A 27,577-nucleotide genomic window follows, 5' to 3' on the forward strand; every position below is an offset into this window, starting at 1 on the left:
GCACAATCTACTTGTAATCTTGAGTTTTAAGTAATATGCATTAATAAACAATAGTTTCCGTATAAAAAGTAGTTTTTAAGAGTTTTTGTCAAATGGTTTATAATATAGTATAAATTATTATTTTTAATTTAATTTAAGTTTAATAATGAAATAATTTATTTTTTGGTTTAATAATATAACATTTTATAACGATAATAATTAAGTATTTTGTTATAACTCAATGATTATCCTAATTATATTTTAGATTTTTTATATTTAAAATAAGATGTTTATCCTGTATTTGATTGTGTTTATCTGCAGTTAGTTACACGATTACACGAATTCAGTTATGGGATGAAATCGGATAGGGATGAACGGATTTAAGAGTTTTAAGAGTTTAAGAGTTTTTAAGAGTTTTAGCCAAATGCATTATAATATAGTATAGATTAGGGAGTTACATAAAGGTCAAATTACAAAATGACCCTTGTATTCAATTTATAAGTTACATTTGAACATAAAGTAAAGAAATAATGTGATTGGTTGATGTTGGTTAGTAGAGTTAACACAAAAAAATGGGTTAATATTTGAACCCCTCTCTCTCTCTCTCTCTCTCTCTATATATATATATATATATATATATATATATAGGGGTCTATTCAAGAAAGAACTGAATAGTTTGTGATAATCGTGAGATCCAATCTTAACCACAAATCAATAGATAAATTAGAAAATTTATAATTTTGGTAAATTTGAATTAAAATTTTAATGCAAGGACATTTTAGGTATTTTCTCTCCTCTCTTCTCTTTCCGTCCTCCGGTGATACCACTGTAATACCTAAAAATATTGACTCTGTTAAACAAAAGATACATTGTGAATTTGTGATACCCAATCATATATAAGATGCATTGTGATACCACTGTGTTACATATCCGATCGACTATACAAACGACCTCAATGTTATAATCAAGCACATATATGATACATTGTGATACCATTGTGGTATCATCGAAGGACAGTGGCCGGAGAGAGAAGAGTTTTAAAATACAAAAAATATCCTTGCATTAAAATTTTAATTCAAAATTACCAAAATTATAAATTTTTTAATTTATCTATTGATTTGTGGTTGTGATTGGATCTCACGGTTACTACAAACTAATTAGTTCTCATTTGATTAGACTCTTATATATATATATATATATATATATATATATATATATATATATGAGAGATTTTACATATATGTACAAACATTAGGGAGTTGTACACACACATATATATGAACAGTATATGATCATGGTTTGATACCGTAGATGATTCCATACGTGTTCATGATCTTATTTTACAAATGATGTTCTCCATATAATCATATTGTTTTTGTTAGTGTAAAAGATTTCTATATCATTCGAGTAATATGGATAAACATAATGTAAAACATATTGACATGAATGGAAATGACAAAATCGTCTACGACTACATTTGCAATTCGAATTCCGATAATAAAGAAAATGATCAAAGCGTTCCTATTGGTAAGTGATTAGTATGATATTTGAATTCGTTTAAATGAACACATATCAAAGGCAATAGATGTTCATATCGATACATATACACAATCACATCACATGAATATGAACATCTGTGATTCATGTGAACACAAGCTTCGTAGGTGTTCATGTACATACAACATAATTGACTCATGAATATACAGAAGATGTTCATACGGTTCACATGTTGTTCATATATCTAATCTTTTTTGTTTGATGTATTTTAAGGATATACACAAATTGTTCATATGTCTGTCAATTTGTATATCAAAGATAGATTACATTTTACCTAAATACCCTTTGATATTTTATCCACATGTTAATTGAAAATATTAATTTAATAATTAATTTTTAAATATCATTAAATCATAACCGTTTATTATTCAAATTAATGGTCAAGATCGGTTAACAAAGTTAACACGATAATCTTGGTTAGCATTTGAACCAATCCCTGTATAGATATATATATAGAGAGAGAGAGAGAGAATATACATCCTAACTATCAAACGTCCAAAAAGGGATTAATTATATATGTATAGAAATGAAAGTCTTAATTAATATGATTCACCATCAAATCTTAATTAATCTTTGACATTTTTGGGTCCGAGTAGTATCTCTTGAAAGCTCTCGGAAGATAAACCGGCAACAAAAATCCCAGCAGATTAAAACTCCAATACACCATGTTCGCAATCGCCAGCACTCTTCCCATTATCAACCTTCTATGACTCCCGCGGAAGCTTCCACTACCTTCCACCTTCGATATCTCGCTTTTCACCCACTCCATCACCGTGAATATCCTCGTCGAATTATACACCACCGGCACCAACGCCCTCATCGGCAACGAGAACCGATCCGAGAACGCCACCCCTTCCAAGAACAGCTGGCTCCCTAACAAGAACACATGTGGCGTCGCTGCTTTGATCCCTTCTTTATCACCTTCCAGAATTCCTTCGAATATGTAGGCCACCGGCAGAAACAATCCCACCACCGCTCCCAGAAAGCAGTAGAGGCTGAGGAGGTGGTTGTCGTCGTCGAACACCGGTTTGTTGTGGGATGGAGAGAGGGTTGGGAATGCGACCTTGGACAAGAAGAACATGTAGAAGAAAGAGAGGACTACGAAGATGAGGTCTTCCATGGCGACCATGCCGGAGGCGGAGAGGACGACGACGAGGGCAAGGGCGTTGAGTTGTTGGAAGGATAAGATGCCACGGCGGAGGGGGGATTTTTTGATGGGTGGTTGTTCTGATTGTTTATGTTTAGTTTCTTGTCTCAAGACTATGTTATCACTGGGGCCAACGCCACCTGACATTTTTTCCGGTGGTCGTTTTTGTTGCTTGTGAAATAAAGGATTTAGTTGAAAATGGAGCAAGTGAGAGAAAATGTGAGTTTTTAAGAGAGAGGAAGAGAGTGAAAAATGGGGTTTGTGAGGAGGAAGAAGGAAAGGAGGTGGCGGAGGTGGAGGGTGGGAAGGAAGACACGTGTATATGGGTGGAGGTGACGTGCGTGACCACCTTTATCGGCCAATTCAAGGTTGACTTCAAAATAGGCTCCAAATTCGGGCTCTTTGTGTTTTTTTTTTAAATTAAATTTAGTATGATATGATAAATAGTATTAGAAGGGGGGTATCGATTTTTTTTATTTTCTCATTTTTATGTGTTATATATACATATTTTTATGTGTATGTATCATATGTATATGTGTTATTTGTATATATATATTTTGATTGTTAATCGTGATGTGTATTATATATACACATATGTATGTGTATATATACTCGTCGGTTCGTGTTATATACATATATTTACACGATGTTGTATGTGTTATATATATATATATATATATACTTAGACCCATTTCTGACATTTTTTACGTCCTGGGCGAACATATAAACAAGGGCCCCACTGTAAGAAACAAAGCTTTTAGTAACGACTTTTGTTGTCGCTAAAAGTCCGTTTATCATTAGAATAAGCATATAACATGTTGTCGCTATAACTTGTGACACATGTCATCGCTAAAAGACGCATCGTCAAATCTCACTTTTCTTGTAGTGACCATCGATAAGTATGAAAAAAAAATTCAATAAATGTTTTTCATTAATATAAATTTGAGTACAATAAATGATAATAATTTACTGAGTAAAGAAATCTTATTTATCTTTATTATAGATATATAAGAGAATACTTAAATTTACGTACTTCTTATTAGGTAATTTTAAACCAATAATAGAAACTATGATTGATAAATTTTTATAAAAAGTAAGAATTTTTTACTTCATAACAAGAAATATGTGTTATTTTAATACAAAAAGAGATTTCGTGTTAATGAAATAATCGTGAGATCAATGAGAGATCAATAATAAAGAAGATTATCAAAGTTTCCTAAACAAGTAGACAAATTAAGATCAATAAGAATATGAAAGAAAAGATGATCCATTGAGATCTAATAAAAATAAATAATGAATTAAACATATAATATGCAAGCTCAAGAAATGATTGTTTGAACACTGAAATAGAATCTTGTAGTGTGGTGGAATCCCAATGAAAAATACATAAGTCAAACAATTGATGAAAATATTTAAATTCTATTTTCCTTCTTTTTTTGCTCAACTAAAATAAAATGTTAATATTAAAAGGTTGTGGAACATGACATATATAAGAGATATTACTAAATACATTTAGTAAAAAAAAATTATTGATTAATCACAAAACCATGAAACTCGTCATAAATCATAAGAACAATAGATTAATTGTCAAAAAAAAAAGTAAAATATTTTATGTAGAAACAAAAATAGATAACAATAGTCAACAAACACAATTAGAACAACATAACCAAATAGCAATAGTCAATAAAATATAAATTGATATAAGACACCCAGTCATCCGAGCCAACGACGTTATCTTTCTTTGTTAGGCAACGGGTAAATAGATGTGATATAAGACTTTATATTACATAATAAAATGATATGAATGTCTTTTGTGTTGTATATTTTTTTTAATTGTGCAGGTTTAAAGATTCCCATTTTATCCGGGAGATGACGGTTATATTCAAGTCTTCCTTTGTTGGTCTGTGGCATAGATGGAAGGAAGTCCCTCAGGAAGCCTGCGACTTGATGTTCCAGCGCTTTCGAGTTGGTGTACCATTATAATGTAATTATAATGTACTGATTCGGCTAGCTCGAAGGGAAGGAAAGAGCGCTATAAGAGAAAGAGTGCCTCGAGAATAGGCTTTTGGGATTTTTACCGAAAGCAGAGGAAGCATTCGATGCATCATATAAAAAAAGTGCTTCGGCAGCAAAAGCATTCTCAGTTCCCGAAGAAGATGAAGCTACCGAGATAGTAATTAGGAGCTGCTTTTCCGACGCTATTGAGAAAGCCAACAATTCTATCCGGATCTTTATTCCGAATATCATAGATCGAACATCACAAGCCTTATCACCAGAATTCACAACTCATTCCAGACCGATAAGAGGCGCCTCCATCCGATCGGGTTCTTTTTCTACGTCCCTTTAGATATGGTAGGCCCGGCCCCAGGACCCCTATCCCTTATGTTTAGGAGCGGGATCCGCCCAAGAACGACCTTTCGGTGGTACGGAAGGCACATACTCTGCGAACGTCCCTAGCTAGCCCCCCTTAGTCTGTAGTTCTTTCGCCTTATCAGGCAGGCTCTTCTTCTGTTCTACGAATCTAACTAATCCCTTTGGTTTGGTGGCCTCCTTCCTTGATAAGAGTGAAAGCAGAATCAGAATCAGACTCTTGGACACGGGATCTTGCCTAAATAATTTTTCATTGAGTGGGGTAAGTCTCAAAAAACATTTCATCGGCACTGAGCCCTTCTCCTATTTTTACATTGATAAAAATATTGTGTATGTAGGCTAAGTTCTAGTGGGAACCAGAGCTGAATGACATAGTTCGTAATTTATGGACCAAAGTCATACACAATAGGTACTCAGATTGGATGAGTGCTGCACGTGATTGAGCCGTGGCACAGGCTTATCCCGGTGCTCAGCAATGGGATGGTGAGGACTTCTCACGGATTAGATTACACCGTCCTGTATGGATCCCAAAGAAGTTTTGGCTTTAGATGATTGACCAAGTATGTATATCTATTTTGAGCTTTTTGAACTGTCATGTGTTTTGTACCGCCTTATATATATATATATATAGGGTATATTTCTTTTACAACCTTGTGCATTTGTACAACCCTTACAACCCAATTAATTATAGAAATGATGAGAGTTTATTTATTATGATTTGAATATTTATGGTTGAGATGAAGGTTGTATAGGGTGTAGGAATGGCAAAGGGTGTAGAATAGCATCCCTCTATATATATATATATATATATATGTGTGTGTGTGTGTGTGTGTGTGTGTGCTTTGTTTTTAACAGGCTTGGTATACCGAGCCTTGGAAAAGGAAATCCAAGATCAATAGTGCTAATCGGAATACATAGTTTGAGGTGTTTGAGCCTACTCACTGCACGAACCGGAAGTTCGATCAAGGTTTGTCCTACTCGCCTACCGATCCTCCTCAGTTCAGTTACCCCAAAGCTGCTTGGTATCATGTAAGTTTTTTTAAAACCATTACTTCGGTTAATAGATACGTTTTGTAGGTTTAAGGTAATTATTTTTATAAACATAGTGATGCTATTAGTTTGGGCTGCCATTGTTGGGCAGATGTTAGGCTAAGTAGATAGGTTGAGAATGTGACTATCATTGGTATTATAAGAATGTTTTAATTGTTAAAAACATGCATTTGATATGTTTGATTTACAGCCGTTGTGTTGTTGAAATTTCTACATATATAACCTCACGTGTCTTTGTTTTGTAGGAGCGATTTCAATTGCTTAGGGGTGAGTCACAGTCTAGTACCGACAGCCCTCCCTTTGATTCCTCCCCCTGATGAGACATCTCTTTGGGAGCAGAGTGTCGGAGGACGAAGGAAGGGCTTCATCTTTGGTTTCGGGATCTCCCAGGATCCCTCTTATGCTATGATGGGTAATTGTAGCAGTAGCAGTAACATCGGGAGATCATACGAGTCAACGGCAGAGGTATGGTGGTTATATTGTTATATATTCTCTCATTACTTTCACTGCGAACAATTAATGATTTTATCGAATATTGAATATTTACAGGTAGCGGAGTTGAGAGAGAAGTTGGCAAGGGTACAAGAAGAGGCGCGGCTATGGGAGGAACGCCATCTGGCCGAGATGGAGGCGAACGAAAGAGGAGGGCAGATTTGGAGGCCGAACAGGCTAGACAAGTTGCTGTATTAGCCGAACAGGCCGCCTTATTGGAGCATTTTGCTGTGTTTATGCGGCAGTCAGGATACGTTTTCCCCCCTCCCCCACCTCCACCTCCCGGTAGTTAGATTTTATTAATTTGAAATTTTAAATCGTATGAATTGATTAGTTTTAATTTGTTCACAATTTTGGTTTGTTATTTTATGGTAAGGTTTTGTATAAATAAATACAAGAATTATGTAACTATAAATTATTTATTTTTAGATTAATAAAAACATCAGTGACGGATTAGCAAGGAAAGTTTCCCTCACTAATCCATCGCTGAAAGCTTTCCATCGCTGAAAGCTTTCCCCGCTGATCCGTCGCTGAATTTGTTCCCTCACTAATCCGTCACTGAAAAGTTCCCTCGCTGATCCGTCGATAATAGCATCACCTATGAGCTTTTGACCGACAGACTATCAGCAACAGTTAACAACGGATCGGCGACGGAATTTTCCTTTGCTGATACTATTCATTTTTGTAGTGACATGAAGAGATAAAAGCTTGATTTTATTTTTGTAAGATGAATGTTGTTATCTGTTGTGCCAAGAGGTGTGATGAAGATACATTAATTACTTGAATGGATAGGAAGAAAAAAAAAAGGAATTGAACGATGAGACAAATTTGCCAATTACCCGAACTTTAACAAATCCTTTCAGACAAATTTGCATGTGCATTTTCTATTTAAATAATTCATGTCGTCTGACTCACTAGACGCAACCTACGTCAACCCACACCCAAGCTTCTGCAACCTTACTTTCGACTGCTTAGGTTGATTTTGGCCACAAAGCACACCTTTTTTCTTGCTTAGAAAGAATACCAACATTTTTCTCATCATGATGTCACATTTAAACAACGATCAGACTACTAATTAGAGCCCTTTTTCATTGTGTACATTCAAACACAAAAAACTTCACATTCTTGATGATTTAATGGCCTTATGGTACAACACTGAACAATTTCAACCCTTGTGTGTTATAAAATCACCTCTGGAGGAGGTAAACAAGTTGATTGTAAAGACTAGAACATGATGGATTCAAACACAAAACATATGTAAGGAGTTTGGTTTATTACATCCCATCTGCTTTCATCAAGTAACTACAAAATGAGCAAACAAGTATCATCCACCAAAAAAAACAAACCCAGCGGTTTCATTGCATCGCGATTATTTCAACAGTTGGCAAAAAAAAGCATCAGCTCCATCCAAAACTATAATCCAAAACCCCCACTCTCTTCAACATATAAAAGAAAAACAACTATGAAACCTCCTCAAAAGATGGCAGCAGACAGAAGGAGCCACTCGTAAAACTGGCACCTCTCTCTGGCTAACAAGAATATTTAATAAACGTTTCTTTCTGGTGTTAATAGAACCTGCACATTGTTCCTTCATTCATTCATTCGTTCAGTATAAACCATCATCAACCTAAATTTACCTTGGATTTCTTCCTCTCCCTACCTCCTAATTACCACCGCCTCTCTGTTTTGGAATGTACTTTGTCTTCACACCCTTTGTTGCAAACTTCCCTCTAACATTTGTGTTGTGGCTTGAACTCTCCATGCTAACGATGCGATTCTCTGCGCGCTCCTGAGATTCATGACCATCACCCTCACCAGGAGGTTCTGCTAGAACCAACTTTGAATGGTCCCCTGAGATTGCCTCCTTCCATCCTGCAGATATTATCAGATTTTTTTCAGATGTTATGTTACGGAAAATTGGTTTATGAAAAAGAAGAATATAAGGTTAATTGATGAAGGATTTGACATACTCTGAGCAAGAAAAGCTTTTGCTGCATCAACAGAAAATAGCATTGCCTCCGGCTTACCACCATCTTCAACAAATGGTAATGGCTGACACTCGTCAGTCTCATCATTCGACTGACAACAACTCTCAGTAGCAGTTGGAATTTCAATGTCACCTTTTGCATCCTCTTCCATTACTTTATTGCTTCTTGAATCTGCCAATTGACCTCTTGAATCATGTCGAGGCCTCCAAATTTTGACGGTGGAACGGTTGGTGCCAGTTTGGACACTGCTCTTTTTGACTTCCATGTTTCCACTTTCTTGAACCTCGTTGGCCTGATTATTGGCCTGATGTTGGCTGGGACTCCTCACGGTCACAGATATGGAACCAATCATCAGCTGGCAGTTGCTTTGATTAATTGCATCATTTTGTACCCTAGATTTTACAAGCTCCCCTCCATTTTCAGGTTTAGGTTTCTTGGTCCAAATCTTACTGCTGTTAACTAGAGGAGCCCTTTGTTCCCTGTGCTTGTGTGATTGTTCCCTTTTCAATGTATTAACATTCTGGTTACCATGAAACCCATTTCGTCCGCCTTTTTGCAACTTTGGCACCTGCCATCGAGTAACGAGATGATGTAAATCATTTGTTTGCGCCTTCGGATGCTTGGTATTATTCTGAGCGGTGGAATCTGAATGATCGCTGCTGCATCCACCTTGAGATTCAATATTGACATCTTCTTCGTTGTTTGAGAACTGAATGGTCTCAAGAGGCATGAGGACATCTTCGTCTGGAATTAATAAATCAACCCCAGAAGAGGTTGGAAGGCTGGAAGTTTCTGTGGATGGAGTAGTCTCGAATACATCAGAAGCAGCATATAAATCTCCTTTCACCTCATTTGATTGATCCCTTGCTCTCTGTTCCTTCTGCCGAAGCTTTCTTTGTCTTTTCCTTTCTAAAATCTCGGCTTGCCTATGTCCACAGTATAAAAACACATCAAATTAACAAAGGGTCCACACCTCAATCAGAAAACTCAGACTACAACTCATAATCATATCATCTTATCAAATGGCAGTTCCAATGCTCTAGTTACTAAACCTTCCAACTAACATTCAAAGAACAATTGCATGCACACATATCTGGTAGTTTGAAACTACATTACAAGAGATGCATGCCACAGATATTGTCCATTTTGATATAAAATACTGGCGCAATAAAAGAGAGGTTGATTATGAACACACACCTCTTGTGGGGGGGGGGGGGGGCGCTAAAAGGAAAAGAAGAGCCATCAAGCTACAAGTCCATTTTAGAATCATAGAATCATTCCAATAAAAAAGATAAAGAAATATAAGAAAACAAGACACGAAGGCTAGATAAATGGAATGATGGAGTAATGGACACGGAGTGTTAATTGTATCTGAACTGGTGTTCCTATAAGCATCCGCGGGAGTAGTTGAATGTTACCAGTTGAGGGTTTCTTCCTAAAAATAAATTGCACACAATGCACACCTTGGGGAACATATAATAAATGCACCCTTGTTATCTAATTTGAGCCTATATTGGCACCAGCACTAAGACACTTTAACTTATTTAAGTGTCGACCAAGGGCATATGAAAATTATATAGGATTACGTAGAAGTTGATGAGATCACAATAGGACACTATCAAACTTAAATTCCGATAAGTACAATATACCTCCTCTGAGCAGCTTCCTCCTCCTCAACAAGCAACTTCTGGCATCTTAAAGCCTCAGCATCTTTGTCTGCAAGCCATGCCTTAACCTAACCACAAAGAAAAATTATATATTTGGCCACATCAATTCCAGATTTGAGACAACTCATAAGTTCTGGATTTAGATATGTAGATTGTTTCGTATGATTCTTCACTCCTGTCTTTAGAAATAGGAAATCTAATTCATAAGTTCTGTGGTTTAGATATGTAGATTGTTTCTTAGATTCTCCTCTTTCTACTTTATGGTTCTTTGGTATTAACTTGATGATGACCTACGCTGATAAAATTTTGATGGGTTTATTAGCTTGTCTCTGCTGTAAACGTCTTGCATAATCATTATCTGATTGAATTGTTTTCTGCACAAATACAATAGGTAATATTATGTTATAACTTGGGATGGGAAAATAGTATCTCTAACGCTACTACTCTAGTGTTCTCGGTCAAGTAATAGAGACAGATTTGTATGGCTCCCTCAAACATCCCATCATTGAAAGGTTTCTAAAAAGAGAACATTGAATTGCCAACATAAATTGTAAAGGCAAGGTAATACTATAACATTGTCATCTAAAAAGATGGACTTATGCTAGAAAACAAGCTTTTAGATTTTTTGCAGGTATTTTATATGACAGATATCTCCCAATATACCAAAGGTAACTTAATTTGCAGATGGACGAACCTATGCAAAATTTAAATTTTTTATGAATTTTTTTAAGCTTGATTGAAAACTCTAAACCTGTGTTACTACTTATTTAAGAACTCCGATTGTTAGCTCACACATTAGTCTAGGTTGTGGGATGTACTTTTATTTCTGTAACCTATTGAACTAAGAGATCAAAACCATATGATTGTATGTATACTCATAAAGGGAAATACAAGAAATACCAATCTCTGTTCAGCAAGAAAGCTGGTGCAAGCAATCAAGTTTTTAATCTCGAGCCCAATTTTCCCAGCTTCTCCATCAAAAATAAATTTTTGCAATGATTCAGCTGTTCCAGCACTCAGAAATGTTCTCTCGCTGGCATCATCCAGTATGCTAAACAATTCCTGTGAGGAAATTGGAAGCCTAGAAGGTCTACCTTGGATAATGTCCTGCAAGTAACAATCCCACACATACGAATGACAACAAAACTGAGTCAGCAAAAGCATAAAATTAACACCTGAGGGATGAGAAAAATTGCTTACCACAAGCACAGAGCCAGCCTTCACATAAACTTGCGGAAGAGAGAGAAAGATTGGTTTACGTAAATTTGCTGTTATGTTCCTTACTATGGAAGAGCCTGCAACTTCCTAAAAGGGAGAGACAGTTACAAACAACTGATAAATGGAAAATGTCCTATTAAAGCATTAAAGAAGAAATTAAGCTATTCCTTTGCAAAACCCTCCTATTGGCTTAAGAGGTACAGCAGAGTACAAAAAAACACCCCTTGTGGCAGGTTCACCATAACCACAAATTTGTAAGAGGATAAGGACTTGGGCATGGGGAGAAATTTGGTCAGATTTTATTGAAAAAGGAGACGTTAAAATTCACTACTAAAATCAGAAACCAAAGCTACAAAGATCAAGTAAGCTTAATAGGGTCGTGAGAGAAAGGAGAAGTCAAAACATTTTTTCCTCACATGTAGGACTAATATGGTTATACTAAGTAAAGCAAGCATATGTTTTTTTTATATATAGTTCATGTATGAATAACAAGATAACTCGTATTTTATTGGTTTGGCTTCAAACTAGTAATAACACATATATAAATAAACCATATAGCCTCAATTTTTTAGAATATCTATATCCATCTATGGCTCACTATATCCCTGCACCATATTCTTGCAACACAAAAAAATAATAAAGAAAACGAAGAAAGAAAAACTTCACACCCAATCTGCAAATCTACTTGTACAAAACATGGATATGAAGACAATGCGTCTGCTATGCCAACATGATAAGACATGCAAGCAGAAAACCAGATACAATTAACTAATCGCGATTAACATTAGAACTAGCAACAAGTCCATATCATCAAACCAGCCAGAACAATTTAGATAAAAAGGAGAGAGGACCAGATCAGTACCTCCAGATTAACATCCTTGAAAGACATAATGTCCTTAGCGTCCTCATAAGATAGCTGCACAGCACAAAATAATGAGCACAAATGAAGTAATGAACTGGTTAAAGACCTTCCTCAATATGACAATTCAAGTCTTACCTTGTCCCAAAATGCTCCCAGTAAATCCCTATACTTCTGCGACTCCTAAAAATTGGATGCAGAAACAAGAATATCGATAAACAAATATTTATGCATATAGAGGAAGACAGTAGCAATCAGTTATTCAGATGAACATGTTATTGACATTTAAATAACCTATGACAATCATCAGGTGATACACACACATATGTGTACACATAGTATAAATATGTGTGGGTGGGTATATATATACATACACAAGTGTGTGTGCGCGTGCATGGATAAACGTATGTGTCTATATATACTGCAGATGTGTTAAAAACGTGAACTTTTAATTTAAGTTATAAAAAAAACCTTATGGAAGTTTAAAGACCGGCGATGAACTCGTATATGTCTTCGATAGTTGATGGGTGAACAGAACTCACGGGCACATTTGTCACACTTCTGCATCTGAACTTTCATTGGGGTCAGCAAGGGCCAACCAGGAAGGTCTGCACAAATCGGGACAACACAAAAGTTATAATTGTGAACGGCAACCGTACAACTTTTTAAACATTACAAACTACAGAAATCTGCACAATAAGGAGACACTTCCAATTTAACCTTCAACTGAGCCATTCCCTTTAATTTGTTTGCTTCTATGAAGTAACCTTAGAGCATCAGAATATTTTCCAAAACTTAGCTCCTTACTCCTTAGCTTTATCAGGTTCAAACCCTCATGAATTAAGACCCTTGATAAACAACTATTTAACAGCTAGCATTGGATGATAAGAAGATTTGTGAATACCTTGTTGATCCAAAGCATGAAGTAATTGTATCCACTGCATAGGGCTGTCCCCGGTCCTTGAGAATGAAAATAAAGGCTCTTTTCCAACCGCTTGTCTGATGAAGGTATCTAACGAGTCACTCCCTTCCTCTGCTTTCATAGCATCTGCGGAACTGGTGCCCAAAAGTTTTGCAACTGGCATCTATGTTTACAAGTATAATAATTAATTTGAATTTGACACCGCTTGAAGAATTACAAGAACAGACGAACTCAATTTAACAAGAGTCATGATTCCACTGAACAGTGAATAATAAAGTGACTGATGGAACATCAAAAACAAGCATTTTTGCAGTTCATGAAAACAAGTTTATTGTTAATACTATTAAGGCAACAGTCGGACTTTTTTCTGGCACTTAAAATAGGATTTCATCTAGTTGGCAACTCAATTTAGTTTCTGTTTAGCTAGTGTAAGTGTTACTTAAGGCATGTGAGACACAAAAGGATAAGGTTCTCGCCTGTCCTAGGCATGAAGTGCAAGACAAGGCACAAGCCTCATCAGAGTAAGGTACCAAGGTTCACATCTTACCACATATTCAAAAAGAAAGTCTGTATACACACGCAAAAGAATCATCAAATGGGGTGAAGAAGCATGCCTGCTTAAGATATAGAATTTATTTATGTATCATTAACATGAGTTGGCATCGACATATACGCATTAACACTAACAGCATACATAAATAATCAAAATAATCAATTAATACAACATCAATTAAACAATGGCGTTCAGTTAACGTTAACAACTAAACCATGAACATTCAATTAACATCAACGTGTAGGCATAAGTCATTGGCAAGATAGGCCCCAGAGAAAAATTAATTTCGAGTCTATACACAAAATAATCAAATTGCAGAGAGATAGGTGAGCGGATGAAAAAGCAAGAAAGGAAAGACAAAACAGAGAGCAGGCCTATGTGATTGTTGAAAATTGCATCTCTTTGTGTGGTAAATTAGCAGGAAAAAATGCTTAATTGTATTAGTCAGTTCCATTCCTCAATGGGGGCAGAGAAGGGATATAACTCTGCCGTAGAGTGTCACCTTGACGTGGTGGAAGTCATCAGTTCGAGGCTGCTTATCCCAATGTGAGTTTTTATATTTTGATTAGTCTTCAAATTATGTTTGCTAAATTAATGTGGTCGATAAACAGGAATGCAACCCACTTCATGAATCACGCGCCTCATGGTGCACTTTACACCTTGGCGCTTCAATTGCTAAAGCAAGCACCTCATAAAGGCTCCTCAAGAAGGAAACACATCAAAGTTGTGCATTGGGGGCACCATCTTTCACAATGATGATTACAGTGGGCTGGAACTTGGAAGAACTAATACAAGCCGATCAGGCTTCTCCTCAAAGAATATTACTCCTCTTCCACCGCGCCAATTGGTACCAGCAAAGGCAAATCAAAGAAATGTGCTGCTGCCTCTTCAATCCTAAGTTGGAAGGAGGACTAAAGGGGACAAGTCCATTGGTTTTACCAATATTTCATATTGCTTCAATCTATCCTAGTCATATAACTTGTTTCTGTCAAACCTCATACATGGCTTTATAATTTAAAGGGGTATAAATATTAAATCAGTACACAAGATAATATCCACAAAGGTTGTTCTCTAAAAAACAGAAAAATGCTATAGGACACTTATGTCATCAATTATCTCTTACCATTAATGCATGAGAACATCAATAAATATCAAATTTTATGTTTACATGTGTCCTTGGATGCTGAACTATATGCATATAGATACAAATATATAGAAAAAAAATACCATCCAATATTTTTTTATGGCGTGAGAAACATGTTCCAAAATAAATCTGAGCACTTCCGAGTTCCAGACCATGCCCAAAAAGGTACAGAAAAACAAACAAACTGAGTTTACAGGATAAATCAAATTGGGTGAGAAAGGTGTCCCAAGAAGAATAGGGGGGCATCCCTAGACAACTTCTTTTGACAACCAACAGACTGGGATAAATGCACCACATGTGTTTTATGAAACCAAAATAAGACGGCCAAGAGTGCTCATACTTGTGTTCCCAAAAAGTTACCATCTACATTAAGACAATAATGATATGACCATTTCTATGCCAATTTTTCAATCAGCATTTTAGGTTAAGCTACAAGCACATCCTATAAAGCACAAAAAATGAACTACTTGCACCTTCAATACCAATGTCAATAAAAAGGAACCCTAGATACAATGCTGAACCGAACTCCCAATTACTAACCTAGCAAATACGAGATCCACATTTCTACGTAATTCTGTATAGTACACAGAGAAAATAAACGGAAGTAATCATAAATAAAGCTTGGTAGAGAGTAACAAGTGACGCAGCCATCCAACAAGTACATATTTCGACAAAATTCATCAATACATTCTATTTATACTTGCGTCATTGTCGAAATTTTCTATAAAACTAAAAACACGGCATACAGCAATAACAGAGAATCATCATAACGTGGATACACAAACAGAAGAAACCAAATAATCCGAAATGCTAGCGTGTTAATCAGATCATAGAAAACAAATAAACGAAATTGTCAACAGTCTCTCTGAGAAGATCAAACCAGAAGTATCCAAATCAAATTACGATATGTGTTAGGGTTATTAATCATGTGATTAGCAGGAACGGAGTGAAAGAGTTTGACGTACCAGTGTGGTGGCGGAGGAGGAGCTGAGAGATCGCCGAAGATCGGAGATAGTGGATGAGATCACCGGAAAGGCGGCGATATGATTGCGAAAACCGGTGAAATTTAGGTGTGCGAAGCTGGCGAGGAATGAGAGAAGCAGTCGGCGAAATCTTGAGACAGAGAAACGAGAGAGTGAATTAAAAGAGAGAAGAGAGCCAATGGAAATTCATTTTACACATAAAATGCCCAAACGGGAACCCTTTCAGTAAAAAAGAAAAACCAAAATTAAATAATAATAATAATAATAATAATAATAATAATAATAATAATAATAATTCAAGCGGAAAGGGACGATGGTGGTCTCATATATGGGGGTAGGTTGGGAAATTAATAAGAAAATGTTTTTTTTTTGTTAAATAAATTTTATTTATACAAGCGAAGCGTTGTGTGAGTAGAAAAGTTAAGGTGAGATGCGTAAGAAGAGATTTGAAGCGTTGGTCGTTTTTAATCTTAAACTCATCCATGAATCGTGTTTGATAAATTGATACAGAGATTGATTTGGTGCATCTGATCATAATATACATCCAAGGGTAAAGATCTTTTCTTATGTTTTTCATCTTATTTGTCCTTCTCACTGAAACCCAACCATATATATATATATATATATATATATATATATATATTATTAACGTCTTCGTGTAGATAGGTTAGAAATAACATAGAAACCCATTACGTAAAGAAAATGTATATGCATGTTGTTCATACAGCACACGGGATGCATGTGAAAGGGTCGGGATGTTGGACAGACATGGAGAGTGTGTTTTGTGTAACGTATGTTATATGTATAATGTATGTGTGGTGTGACTGGAGAAGAGGGTGTGTTGGTGGGTTCGTTTAAAGTGTTCCGGGATGTTGGACAGACATGGAGAGTGGGTTCGTTTAATGTGTTTTGGAATATATAATTTGAGAATAAAAAATAAATATAAAGAAAAGTATTAAATAATGATCTATAAAAAAGGAATGGATCAAATGCAATGTCATCAAGAAGATCGATTTGGATCTGAGTTTTATGGAGGGAATAGTTCGTTTCGCTTATATAATCAAATCAAATATCTTTATGAAGTAACATCTGGTTTTGGCATGATATAAAGAGTTCTGAGATTTAGAACATGCAGACAGTTACAATCTGAAAAATGATGCTTCTTACTACAAAAGCCATATATATATCAAATATCATCGTATAAATTGTCTGTGCATGATTGTCTTAGCAGTATGGATGTGAGAATCCATAAGATTTGGGTTTCAAATCTGGGCACAGTCCACCTACTTTTGGGACCACTCCACGTGAAGGTATATACCCTTTTTGATCACCTGCTTTAAAAATATCAGTGTAGGATATGTTGCTATAAATCCATTTAAACATTTACATACTTACGATTGATTATTGGATTGAGGTAAAACATGACATGACCAAAAGTAGAGATTCGATTTGGCTCTCTATTAGTTTGAAGTTTCAGTGTTATACGATGATCATGTAGTTATTTCGCTCAAAATATGCATGATGTCATATTACCAGTTCTTCCCAATGTCTTTATGTTATGTTTGGTAAAACTATTTATAAGACAATACATATCCTTTATTTATTTATATATATATATATATAGAGAGAGAAAGAGAGAGAGAGAGGGGAGATTTAAAATAATACTGCTAACAAAGTATTTCCTACGACTGAGAAAGAGGAAAATTCAGCTTAGAATCGCATTTTCATTGCGAACCTGGCAACCACTGAAAGCGTGTGTGTCCATATTCATTATGAATAATGGACGTGAATGTTTTACTTTATTCATGATGAAGATCCCTAAAAGGTGGCACACTCTCAGTATTTACGTGGTTCACAATAGAATGTGGTTCTATACTGAACCTGTCCATATATTTATATACACAAACATTTTATTCTTAGTAGTGATAGAAAGTTAAGATAAGGTACTATATATACGTGTTTTTAACACATAAATGCACATGCTAAATAAAGAGATTAAGGGAAGAGAGGACAAATACATCGATATAAAGAGTGATTCATTAACTTGGCTACTACATCTTTTCCGAAACATTGAAATATATAATATTTACATACGACAAATAGAACAAATAAACTTACACATCCTTCTCACATTTGGTGAGGTTTGAACCTCTGACCTTCTATGAAGCCAAAGACTCACATACCGCTAGGCCAAGAGCCATTTGATTTGAATATGTTCTTCGTGGTGAATAAAACATTTGTATATATGAGTACACAATCTTCACTTAAGTAAGATCTTGAATAGCTCTTACATGCACTCAAATATAGACAACTTACAAAAATATGATTATCAATGGAAGAACACAAGTTATTTGAATTATTAAATTGGATGAGCGTATTAAAATACGATGATATATTGATGAATATCAGTCAAATTTGTTAAATAGAACAGATTATTTAACAAATTCGCAAAAGTTCTTCTTCAATTGTTTGACAAATTTCTCTATTTATAATCAAGAATAAAATTGCTTGGAAGGCATGTAGACGTCCCAATGCGTGATAACGTGAACATCCGGCACATCCAGATTTTATATTTTTTTTTTAAATTTGTCCGTTGAACAGTTCATGATTCATATTTAAGTTGAGTGCAGACGTCCAAAACAAAACATTTACGAACGCCTAAAACAATATATATATTTCGGAAAACTTACTCTAAAAAGGTTAGACCATTTTTGACGCATCAAATCTTGAAAATTTTCTTTCATAAAATCTGATTTCTTCGAAATCAAACTTTTACTTGAAAACTATTTTTTATTATTAACCTGGATATCCAATCCGCTATGCGAGCTGATTAATTCAAGAACGACCACCTGCTTTGCGGGTAACCCAGAGTCACCGCATTTCAACCTCCATGAACACAAAGGAATTTTTATTACTTGAAAACTATTTAAAAACAATATATTCCAATTATTAAATGAATTTTAAATTTATACAAAAAAGTTTGAATTCATTTTATTATTATACTCATATTTTATAAAATCATGTAAGAATTCTTTTTGTAAAGCTCTCCCAATTTTAAATTCTTATGACACGTATCTTAAGAACTAATTTATTGGTCAGAAGGCCAGATTTTGTGTCTACGCAAGGCTGCAACAGTTGTATATTTTGTACAGTACAAAAAATCATACAAACCCTGAGATATCTAGATACTATCTTATGGTTTAGCTCACATAGACAAACCTAGAGGGGTGGTTAGGTGACACGCACCACTGTATTGTTTCTCCGTGATAAGGTAAAAAAGATTAGGTTCGTGAAAGGTGCAACTGTTTTATATGGTGTCACCGTATCCAAAAATTATTGGGTCCGTCCTTGTTAGCTGAGGTGCAAATAAGCTGGTCCAGATACTCACGTTTAAAATAAAAGCATGTCTTTGTGAAACTGGTATCCATACATGCATAAAGTGGATTCAAAATGCATCAGGAACTTGAATTCACAATACTTTATAAACATAATATTTGAATAGTGGCATTTATACATTGAATTAATGTTGATATACATCTGTATGACCCTAAAAAGCTAAGTTGACAAAAGTCAAAACACGACAAAGGGTATTTTAGGAATGTTGTTGTTGCCATTCCTGAATTGCATAGGAAAGGGCATGATTGGGGAGTAAGTCACAATGGTCAAGCTTAAGGTTAGTCATGGGTGAAGTCTTGTGGCCACTGTTCAACCAACCTTTTATGGCATCTGCTTCATATGTAAAACCATCTGCTGCTATGTAAGGATCTTCCATCACTTCCTGCAAATCACACACACACACACACTAAACTAAACTAAACTAAACTAACAACACCAAAGATAACACCAGAAATATTTTTGTGTTCTAACGTTTAGAAATACGACATGCTCATGGGTAAGTAACGAGTATAAAACCAAAACAAATAAATCCAATATATCCCGCCCCAAGGTAGGGTTTGAGGGGTAAAGAAGTATGCAAATCTTACCTCTGTCCCATGGGACAGAGAGACTGTTTCTGAGAAGATCCCTGGCTTGCAAAAAGAAGGGTAAGTAACGAGAGTAGTACCTGAAAAATGGGGCAGACGAAATAGGAGGGAACTCGACGCTGTTTCTCAGACGCAACAACGGGTGATGTTGTAAACAGATCTCTCATTGGTTCAAACACCGTCCATATATCATTCACAAGATCTGGCCGATTCATAGGGTCATTTTCACAGCATCTTAAACCCAAATAAGCCAACTGCGTTGCATCCTCAATTGGCCAATTCCCAGCCGAGGAATCCAAAATTGTACCAAAATTCCCGTTTTCTAATGCACATCTGGTATCATTTACGACACTTGAGGCTGGCCTTCCTGTTAATATTCTCAGCAACACAACTCCAAATGAGTAGATGTCTGAAGAAGCAGCAAGCTTTCCAGATTTCAAAAGTTCAGGATCCATATAAGCAGAAACCTCAGGTTCAACGTTGTGGTAGAATGAAGTGGAAGAAGTTTGATCTTTACAGAAAATCAAGCGGTTAATTCCCAAATCGCTCAATTTGCTTACGTAGTTTGAATCAAGGAGAACATTAGTTAGCATCAAGTTCCCATGGAGGATATGAGGTTTACTGCCATGGAGGAAGATAAGGGCAGAACATATCTCTGAAGAGATTCTTATTCGAGTTTGCCATGGAAGCGGTGGAGTTGTACTCCGAGAAGCAATTCGATCTTCAAGGCTGCCATTTTCAAGATACTCATAAATCAGAGACCTAGTTTCTGTACAAACCCCAATCAGCATGACAAGGTTTGGATGCCTCATTCTACTCAGAACCTCTGCCTGCAGTAAATTAAACAATGATAACCCAAATTGAGAAACAAAAGTGGAGTTCATATATATACAAGATTCAAGGGGAATATATTCGGAAAACATTACCAAATGCCTCTACACTAGAAAATCCGGCATGCCCAACAGAAACCCCGGAGATAAGAACAAGATATGAATATGCCAAAAACACAAGGAAACCAACTTCACACACAAGAAATTAAATAACAGCCAGCAACCACGATTACAACAAATGCGACAGAAAAGGTTCATGCCAATTATGGCCATTGAAGATCTGAAACATCCATAACATACTTCTTATCATGTTAAACATGATCTTAACTAGCACCCCACATACCATTAGGCCCTTGTTAACTACGATAAGGAGCCGTTTACCAAACGGCAAATGCTAAGGACCCTTATTCTAGTCCTACGCTCTAAGCATGGAGTTCTGATGGGATCCGGTGCACTAATGCCAAAATGATGGCCGAATCTAGATCTCTACAACCCAAACGTGTTGAGTTCAAGTCTCTTCAGTTCAATAGTTCGTTTACCATTTTAAAGAACATGTCAAGTCAACAGAACTAATACGACAAAAATGTACAAGTAACAGGTGATGCTAAGGTCCAGAGACTTATAGATCATTTTACATAAGAAATTTGGCAATCATCTAGAGATATTTGGTAAGGGCTTACCTCACGTTCGAATTCTGCCTCCCCCTGAGAACCAAGGGAAGGTAGCATCTTTATAGCCACCCTTACATGGCGAAGGATCCCTTTATAAACACTACCACACCTCCCTTCTCCAATCTTTAATGATTGATTGAGATCCTGAGTAGCCTCCATGATTTCCAAAAAAGAAGGCTTATAGAATTGTATTTGCGACACGTTTGTTGTCTCATCATAATTCGCAAGTCCATTAATCTGTCTCCTTGCATTATCAAGCTCATCTTGCAAGTTATCTCGTCTTTCTTTGAAAGTGATCAAGAGATTCACAGCTTGAATAATCTTCTCCTCCAACTCTTTTTCTGCATCACGAGCCTTTGAAATTCGATCTACAAGCCCTGGTTTCTGGTCTCTGACCATCTGAAGCTCTTTTTTGAATTCATCTTGCTGATTCTTCATTGTTTCTAGTTCCCGATTTTGTTTCACAAGTGTAGCCTCCATTTCTTTTATCTGTGTAATTTCCTCCATACACAGTTTTTCTGATGCTTCAGCCTATAACAAAATTACAGAGAACTACATAATTAACAAGGTGTAAATAATTCATTCTCTAACTACTTTTTATATAACAAGATCAGAATCATGGAAAATAAGCCAAGAAAACATGGCGATCCGCATTAAAACTCGACCCCTTTCTTCTTAGAGGCAATTGCAAAATTTAGGAATAAAATATAATAACCAACAGGTTTTCGACCCTATAATAACCATTAAAGGGTAATTGGCCTAGCGGTATCCAGTAACCCAACCTTCCTAGAGGTTAAGGGTTCAAGCCTCACCAGACCCGCCTGAATAAACGACCCGTTTACCAAGCAGAGTCTTGCGAGGAGAATGTGTGAGTTTGATTTTCCGTCTATAAATATTATATACTTCAAAAAGAAAGTTAATTGCCCAGGAGTTTAAAAACCATCAAACATAATCAGTTTATATTTTCAGCACAAGGACAAATAGCAATAACCAGCAGCAGCAGTAATAGAAAAACAAAAGTAAGCGATATTTACAATCAGAAGCAAAGGGGACAAAATGAGAAACAGTTGATAAAACCAGCTTCACCTTATGTATAGCCTCTTTGGCATCTTCTTCAGCCTTCCACCGTCTTATTGACTCTTCAAACGCTTTCTGCTTTGAATTTTCAGCTTCGGTGGTAGCATACTCTAGTTTATCAAGCAAATCAGAGGACGAGAGGCCTTGAGGTCCTTCCTGGAAAAAAATAGTTAATAGCCATAAATACAAATAAATTAAAAGATATATAGGTTGCTAAAACAACAAATAAACCAAATGTGTGCTATACCAGAAACATAGCAGAACATGATTGAACGAGTTGGTCTTGAGATTCATAAGATGCGGGTAAAGTTGATCCATTTCCTCTTGCATAATTAATCAGCAAACTGGTTGAAGTTGAGGTGCCATACACATTTTTTGTTGATACCATTGAATTCTCTAGACACCGGGCGGAATTGACTTCCTCATCAGCATCTATTGCAAGAACCAGCAACGAATCTGAGGTGCCATTTTTTGCGGATGTGGCCTTCTCTAAACACTGCAAGGAGCTCACTTCCATGCTAGCATCTGCTTCATGATAAAGTGTCAATGCTGTTTCTGAAGATGGCAATGCCTTAATGCTCCTTGTATGAAGTCTAGCACCACCAGAACTTTCTCTACAAGAACACATGGCTCTATGATGGTTAATTGGAGTCAACGTCAAAATGGTATTATGCATTAATTGGTCAACATTTTTCTATTTGTGGTTGCGATGGTAATCATTCCTCGTTTAGTTGATTGGAGAGTAAGCAGTTGTTATTATTTTATTTCAATGATCAATCTTTGTTTAAGATCTCATCGGTAAGGCCTATGACTTGTTGCATTGCAAAGCAAAAAGAACATCTTTTGAAGCATGAGAGTTACAATATGTTGACATCAAGGATACCTTGTATAGATGAGGTGGCCGTTGCAAACAAACCAGATTTGACATGAGATTGGAGCTTGTTGGCAAACATATATTGCTTTATCAGACTGGGGATCTGACATATACCTGCAATCTTGATGAGTTGGGTTCATTAATGCAAAAAAAAATGAGAAAAGAAATGTAAGCTGATTTAAATATATGCTTTGCATGTCAGAAAAATATAAATCAAAAAACCAAACAAACTCAGTATATCACTCCCGAAAGTATGGGGTTTGGGGAGTAAGATGTATGCAGGCCATTCCTCTACCTCAAGAGGTAGATAGCTTGTTTCCAAGATGACCGCCAGGTTGCAGAATCTTTTTAGAAGCCATAGTTTTGCAACAATAAAAAAAACAGACTTAGAAAAAGATTGCAAAGAGCTTGAAACGATCCAAAAGAAACTTTGAAGGCGAGAAGAAAAAACGAAAGAGAAAGCAAGAAGACAAATTGAACAAGGACTGTAGACGCAGCTAAGCTAGCAACACCTAACTAAAAAGCACAAGGGACACTCCAACGATTTCCCCCTTTTATCTATCCAACAACACTGCAAACCTATCTGTCAACTCCCTACGCTCCCCCTATCTCCTATTCCCCTTCCCCCCCCCCCCGACAGCAAGACCTAAGATAGTCAGACAAGTTATCAACTACCCTAATCCGCCACCTGCATGAACTTCTATCAGAGGTCATATTATCGGAAGGTACTAACGCCTCCATGTCCAACTTCACTTGCTCATTCCATGTCCTCCTTGACTTGCCTCTCCTCCTCACGCTCTCTGATCGCGATGCTCTCCACCCTCACTGGTGTGGTCTACAAACTCCGTTGAATGTGTTCAAACCACTGCAATCTCCCTGTCAACATATCCAAGTTACGCACAATTTCTAGCTCTGCTCGGTCGGTATCTTACATGATCCAGCTGCAAGTCCACCTCATCATCCTCATTTCTGCAACTTCCATTTTCCTCTTCTGTGATTTCTTTATCCTCAAATACTCTGACCCACACACAACATTGATGGTCTGATGGCCATCCTGTAGAATTTGCCTTTCAATTGTAACAGATCCTTCTTGTCACACAACACCCCAATGGTCGTCCTCCACTTTAACATCCTGCAGGTATATGATGTGTAACGTCTTTCTCAACCTCTCTTACTTTCTGAATCATATATCCCCAATCTTGACTTTTAACCCACTCTTCGTTGTGCATCCTGTCAAAATTGCACCAATGGTATTCGGTCTTTGATTGGCTAACGTGTGAACCTTTACTTCCAATGTTGCCCTCCACTACTCCAAACTAAAGTTCACCTCTCCCTTCATCTCCACTGTATGAGCAATGTTGTCAGCAAATAACATAAACCAAGGAACACTCCCCTAGATCCTGTGGGAGATATCATCCAAAATCACCATGAGATCATGTAAATTAGGGTAGGGAGTGACTGGAGTGGTGGTGTTTTGATTTTGACTTCGTGCAATAACTAAAATATAGACGTGGGGAGTGGGTTGTTGATGCTCTTAGTGTTTATCCCTGGTGTAGCGCTATCTTCACTGAGAAGCATTCTGTCTCCGCCACCGATGTCGTAACACGGGTCTTTGTAGTCACGTATATATATATATATATATATATATATATATAGAAACACACACACATATATAATATAGGATAATTGATTTGTGAATTCTCATGCAATAAAAAGATTCCATGAAAGACCTTTTCCATAAACAATGTGTGTATATGTAAGTGTGTATTTACTTATGTAACTTAAAAAGGGTAGAAAAACTTCAAAACTCTATCATGGATAATTCTTTTGTGCTAGGTGACGAGGTAATCTTTGGTTTGTGTTGGGACTTGGGCAACAAGGGATGTTCTTATGGTTCTCACCAGGTTATCTATCACCAATAATTCATTATGCAGTTTAACCATTAATATGAATCAAGGACATATTGAGACCGTGTTATCACTTTGAAGTATATTCTTAATAGACAAAAGGTTATACTCTGGTACCATTTTATCTTGATTTATGTTTTTCTTTTTTGCCTACCAAGCATTAAGTTCGGTGGTATTGGCCCATCTTCTAGGTGGTAATACCATCATAGGGTTCAAATGCTTCTTTATGTTTTGCCTATTCTAAAAAGATGTATGAGAGAAATGTCAGTTGAAAAAATATCAAGTGTATATTTCGTACTTTGAATATAGCTTCTCAGCTGCAGCTCCCATGACAAGCCATCGAATGCCATGCTGTACAATGGTTTGCACAATACCTGTTTCAACCTTACCGGCTTCTATCCACACCTTACCTGCCTTCACCTTCAAAATCAGCAATATAAAACTACAAATTACCAAAAGTTTCAAGTAGATGTTTTGTCAATCTCAAATGTTCAAATGATCCAGTATGCTAAGATAATGAAATCAATAATGGGAGAATGAGCAACAAACAATACCCCAGCTTGATCAAGAATAAGATTGTACTCATTTAGAATTTTGTGCATCTTTTGCCGGTCACGTTCCCGGCACGCCTTGACCACCTGATCTTTCACTCTGCTGGCAGAGAACTTGTCATCCACTGGAAACATAAAACAAAAATCAACATCGGAAACAATCAGGACTTCGTGTTAGGAATAGGATTAAAGTAGAAATGTGTAACCCAAGTGGAATAGATGAAATCTTGTTCTTCACCCTTTCTCTTCATTCCTTTCTAACATACTAACATCATACTGATTAAGAAGTTATTCTCCAGTTACGGTACATTAGAATCTTTGCAATTTTTATCATAATTATATAATGTGTTCACAGTTTCAATTCTCTAATCAGTCTTGCACAAACATTCTAAACTCCTAAATCGTATTATTAACCCTAAAATAGGCAGAATCCAATAGAATATCCTCTTGATCACAACCAGAAAAGGTTTCCACAAATATCTCGACTTAAATTGTAATTACAAAAAATGGAAAACCATTTAAGATGGTACACACCCATCATAGCCTACGTAGGCTAATTCCCAAATACAAACCAATAATTTTCAAGAAGCAGACTGTATTATATGCATACATCAAAATTAACCGTCAAACTCAAATCATGAAGCAACAGCAACAGTATGTGAAGTGACTAACTTACAGAGTGTGACTAATTGACCAGGTTGATGAATATGAAGGAGACAAATCTTCATTCTAGCAAAGCACTGTAAAGCACAGGATATGAGCGACTTGCTCTCCTTAACATTCTTCCCCACTGCCACAAATATGGTGTTTTCGACATCGTTAAACTCTTCAACCCTATCCTCAATCACTTCCACCTCACTCCCCATCGATCTTAAAAATTAGTCCTGTTTTCGTTAAGCATTCAGGAACCCTAGAAACTATAAATTCAAAACTAGTTGTTTAAATCGAAGAGAATGGAAGAACAAATAATGCGATTAGGGTACTGTTGGAATTCCTATAATTTATCGTTTGTGAAAAAGATTGCTTTAAACATAGTGGGAATACAGATCAAAAGGTACCGACAAGATCACAAACAATCACCACGAAGTTACACCCATTGGCTTCACTTTCACACCATTTCGATTCTCTTACTTTTCCTAGAGTTCTACAAGCTCATCATTAATGGTGTTCGTAGAGTCAAGCGTGTAGGTCGGGTTGGACGTCAACCAGATGGGCCAAATCACAAACCATCAACAAGTTTTCTATCCAAACAAATATTCCTCCTCTATTTTTTTATTTCTTTCCATTATTATTTTATCAATATATTTTTTTTAAAACATATTTAATATTAACTAGAAGGTACAGCAAAACATTCTAATGTTTCAATTTATATTTTGAATTTATCGATGTTATAATATGATTTTATATGGTTTTGAGAAAAAAAAATGTTTTTATTTTTGAATGAAATATAAATTTGAAGATATTATAAAATTTTGAAAAAAAATAAGCGATATTGATATCAAATTAACTATCTAAAAGTTTTTGTTTTTGTGTAATTTTTTTAATTTAATTTTTTATTATAATTTAATTGAAGTTTAAAATTAATTAATTTATTTTTTATTTAATAAAAGAATTTTTTAAGATAATAATTAATTATTTTGTTAGAACTCAATAATTATCATAATTATATTTTAGATATTTTATAATTAAAATGGGATGTTTATCCTTTAAGATTATGATTATCTACAATTAGTTACACGAATTCAAACATGAAGC

General features: G+C 36.0%; 3 protein-coding genes across 5 annotated transcripts; all 3 read right to left on the reverse strand.

Annotated features, from left to right (window-relative positions):
• Positions 1–2,008: 2,008 nt before the first annotated feature.
• On the reverse strand, positions 2,009–2,869 carry LOC112510520. The gene has a single exon (XM_025115968.1). The coding sequence runs from the start codon at positions 2,828–2,830 to the stop codon at positions 2,099–2,101; it is 732 nt and encodes a 243-aa protein (XP_024971736.1). The 5' UTR covers positions 2,831–2,869; the 3' UTR covers positions 2,009–2,098.
• Positions 2,870–7,814: 4,945 nt separating this feature from the next.
• LOC112508518 lies at positions 7,815–16,058 on the reverse strand. Of its 2 annotated transcripts, none has more exons than XM_025113159.1 (10): positions 15,912–16,058; positions 13,232–13,383; positions 12,799–12,935; positions 12,466–12,510; positions 12,331–12,384; positions 11,451–11,555; positions 11,151–11,357; positions 10,233–10,318; positions 8,566–9,509; positions 7,815–8,467 (listed from the first exon to the last, which is right to left on the reverse strand). In XM_025113159.1, exons 2-10 carry the CDS (start codon positions 13,368–13,370, stop codon positions 8,259–8,261), a joined length of 1,926 nt encoding a protein of 641 aa, XP_024968927.1. In that variant the 5' UTR covers positions 13,371–13,383; positions 15,912–16,058; the 3' UTR covers positions 7,815–8,258. The 2 variants fall into 2 exon arrangements, with proteins under 2 accessions (XP_024968927.1, XP_024968926.1); XM_025113158.1 differs by having other exon boundaries at positions 13,232–13,412.
• Positions 16,059–19,420: 3,362 nt separating this feature from the next.
• Positions 19,421–26,994, reverse strand: LOC112510406 (U-box domain-containing protein 33-like). 2 transcript variants are annotated; one of them, XM_025115810.1, is made up of 9 exons: positions 26,499–26,994; positions 25,826–25,947; positions 25,570–25,691; positions 23,374–23,478; positions 22,738–23,104; positions 22,500–22,646; positions 21,423–21,944; positions 19,993–20,742; positions 19,421–19,707 (listed from the first exon to the last, which is right to left on the reverse strand). In XM_025115810.1, the coding sequence occupies exons 1-9, from the start codon at positions 26,686–26,688 to the stop codon at positions 19,522–19,524; spliced, it is 2,511 nt and encodes an 836-aa protein (XP_024971578.1). In that variant the 5' UTR covers positions 26,689–26,994; the 3' UTR covers positions 19,421–19,521. The 2 variants fall into 2 exon arrangements, with proteins under 2 accessions (XP_024971578.1, XP_024971580.1); XM_025115812.1 differs by having other exon boundaries at positions 19,522–19,707; positions 22,738–23,015; positions 26,499–26,781.
• Between the last annotated feature and the right edge of the window lie 583 nt (positions 26,995–27,577).

The sequence above is a fragment of the Cynara cardunculus genome (genome assembly GCF_001531365.2).
Source record: "Cynara cardunculus var. scolymus isolate 2C chromosome LG 3, CcrdV1, whole genome shotgun sequence".
Classification (NCBI taxonomy): Eukaryota; Viridiplantae; Streptophyta; class Magnoliopsida; order Asterales; family Asteraceae; genus Cynara; species Cynara cardunculus.

Bases quoted from the DNA above. Each gene is read 5' to 3' on its own strand.
- LOC112510520 (XM_025115968.1), bottom strand. From the start codon at position 2,830: ATGTCAGGTGGCGTTGGCCCCAGTGATAACATAGTCTTGAGACAAGAA.
- LOC112508518 (XM_025113158.1), bottom strand. From the start codon at position 13,412: ATGCCAGTTGCAAAACTTTTGGGCACCAGTTCCGCAGATGCTATGAAA. The intron at 12,385-12,465 runs GTAAGACTTGAA...TGTGCTGTGCAG, and splicing joins TGGGAGCATTTTGGGACAAG to CTATCTTATGAGGACGCTAA. The intron at 11,358-11,450 runs GTAAGCAATTTT...TGTTACTTGCAG, and splicing joins AGGCTGGCTCTGTGCTTGTG to GACATTATCCAAGGTAGACC.
- LOC112510406 (XM_025115810.1), bottom strand. From the start codon at position 26,688: ATGGGGAGTGAGGTGGAAGTGATTGAGGATAGGGTTGAAGAGTTTAAC. The intron at 23,479-25,569 runs GTACGAAATATA...TCAAGATTGCAG, and splicing joins GCTGAGAAGCTATATTCAAA to GTATATGTCAGATCCCCAGT. The intron at 21,945-22,499 runs GTGAAGCTGGTT...ATTTTGTTATAG, and splicing joins CCAAAGAGGCTATACATAAG to GCTGAAGCATCAGAAAAACT.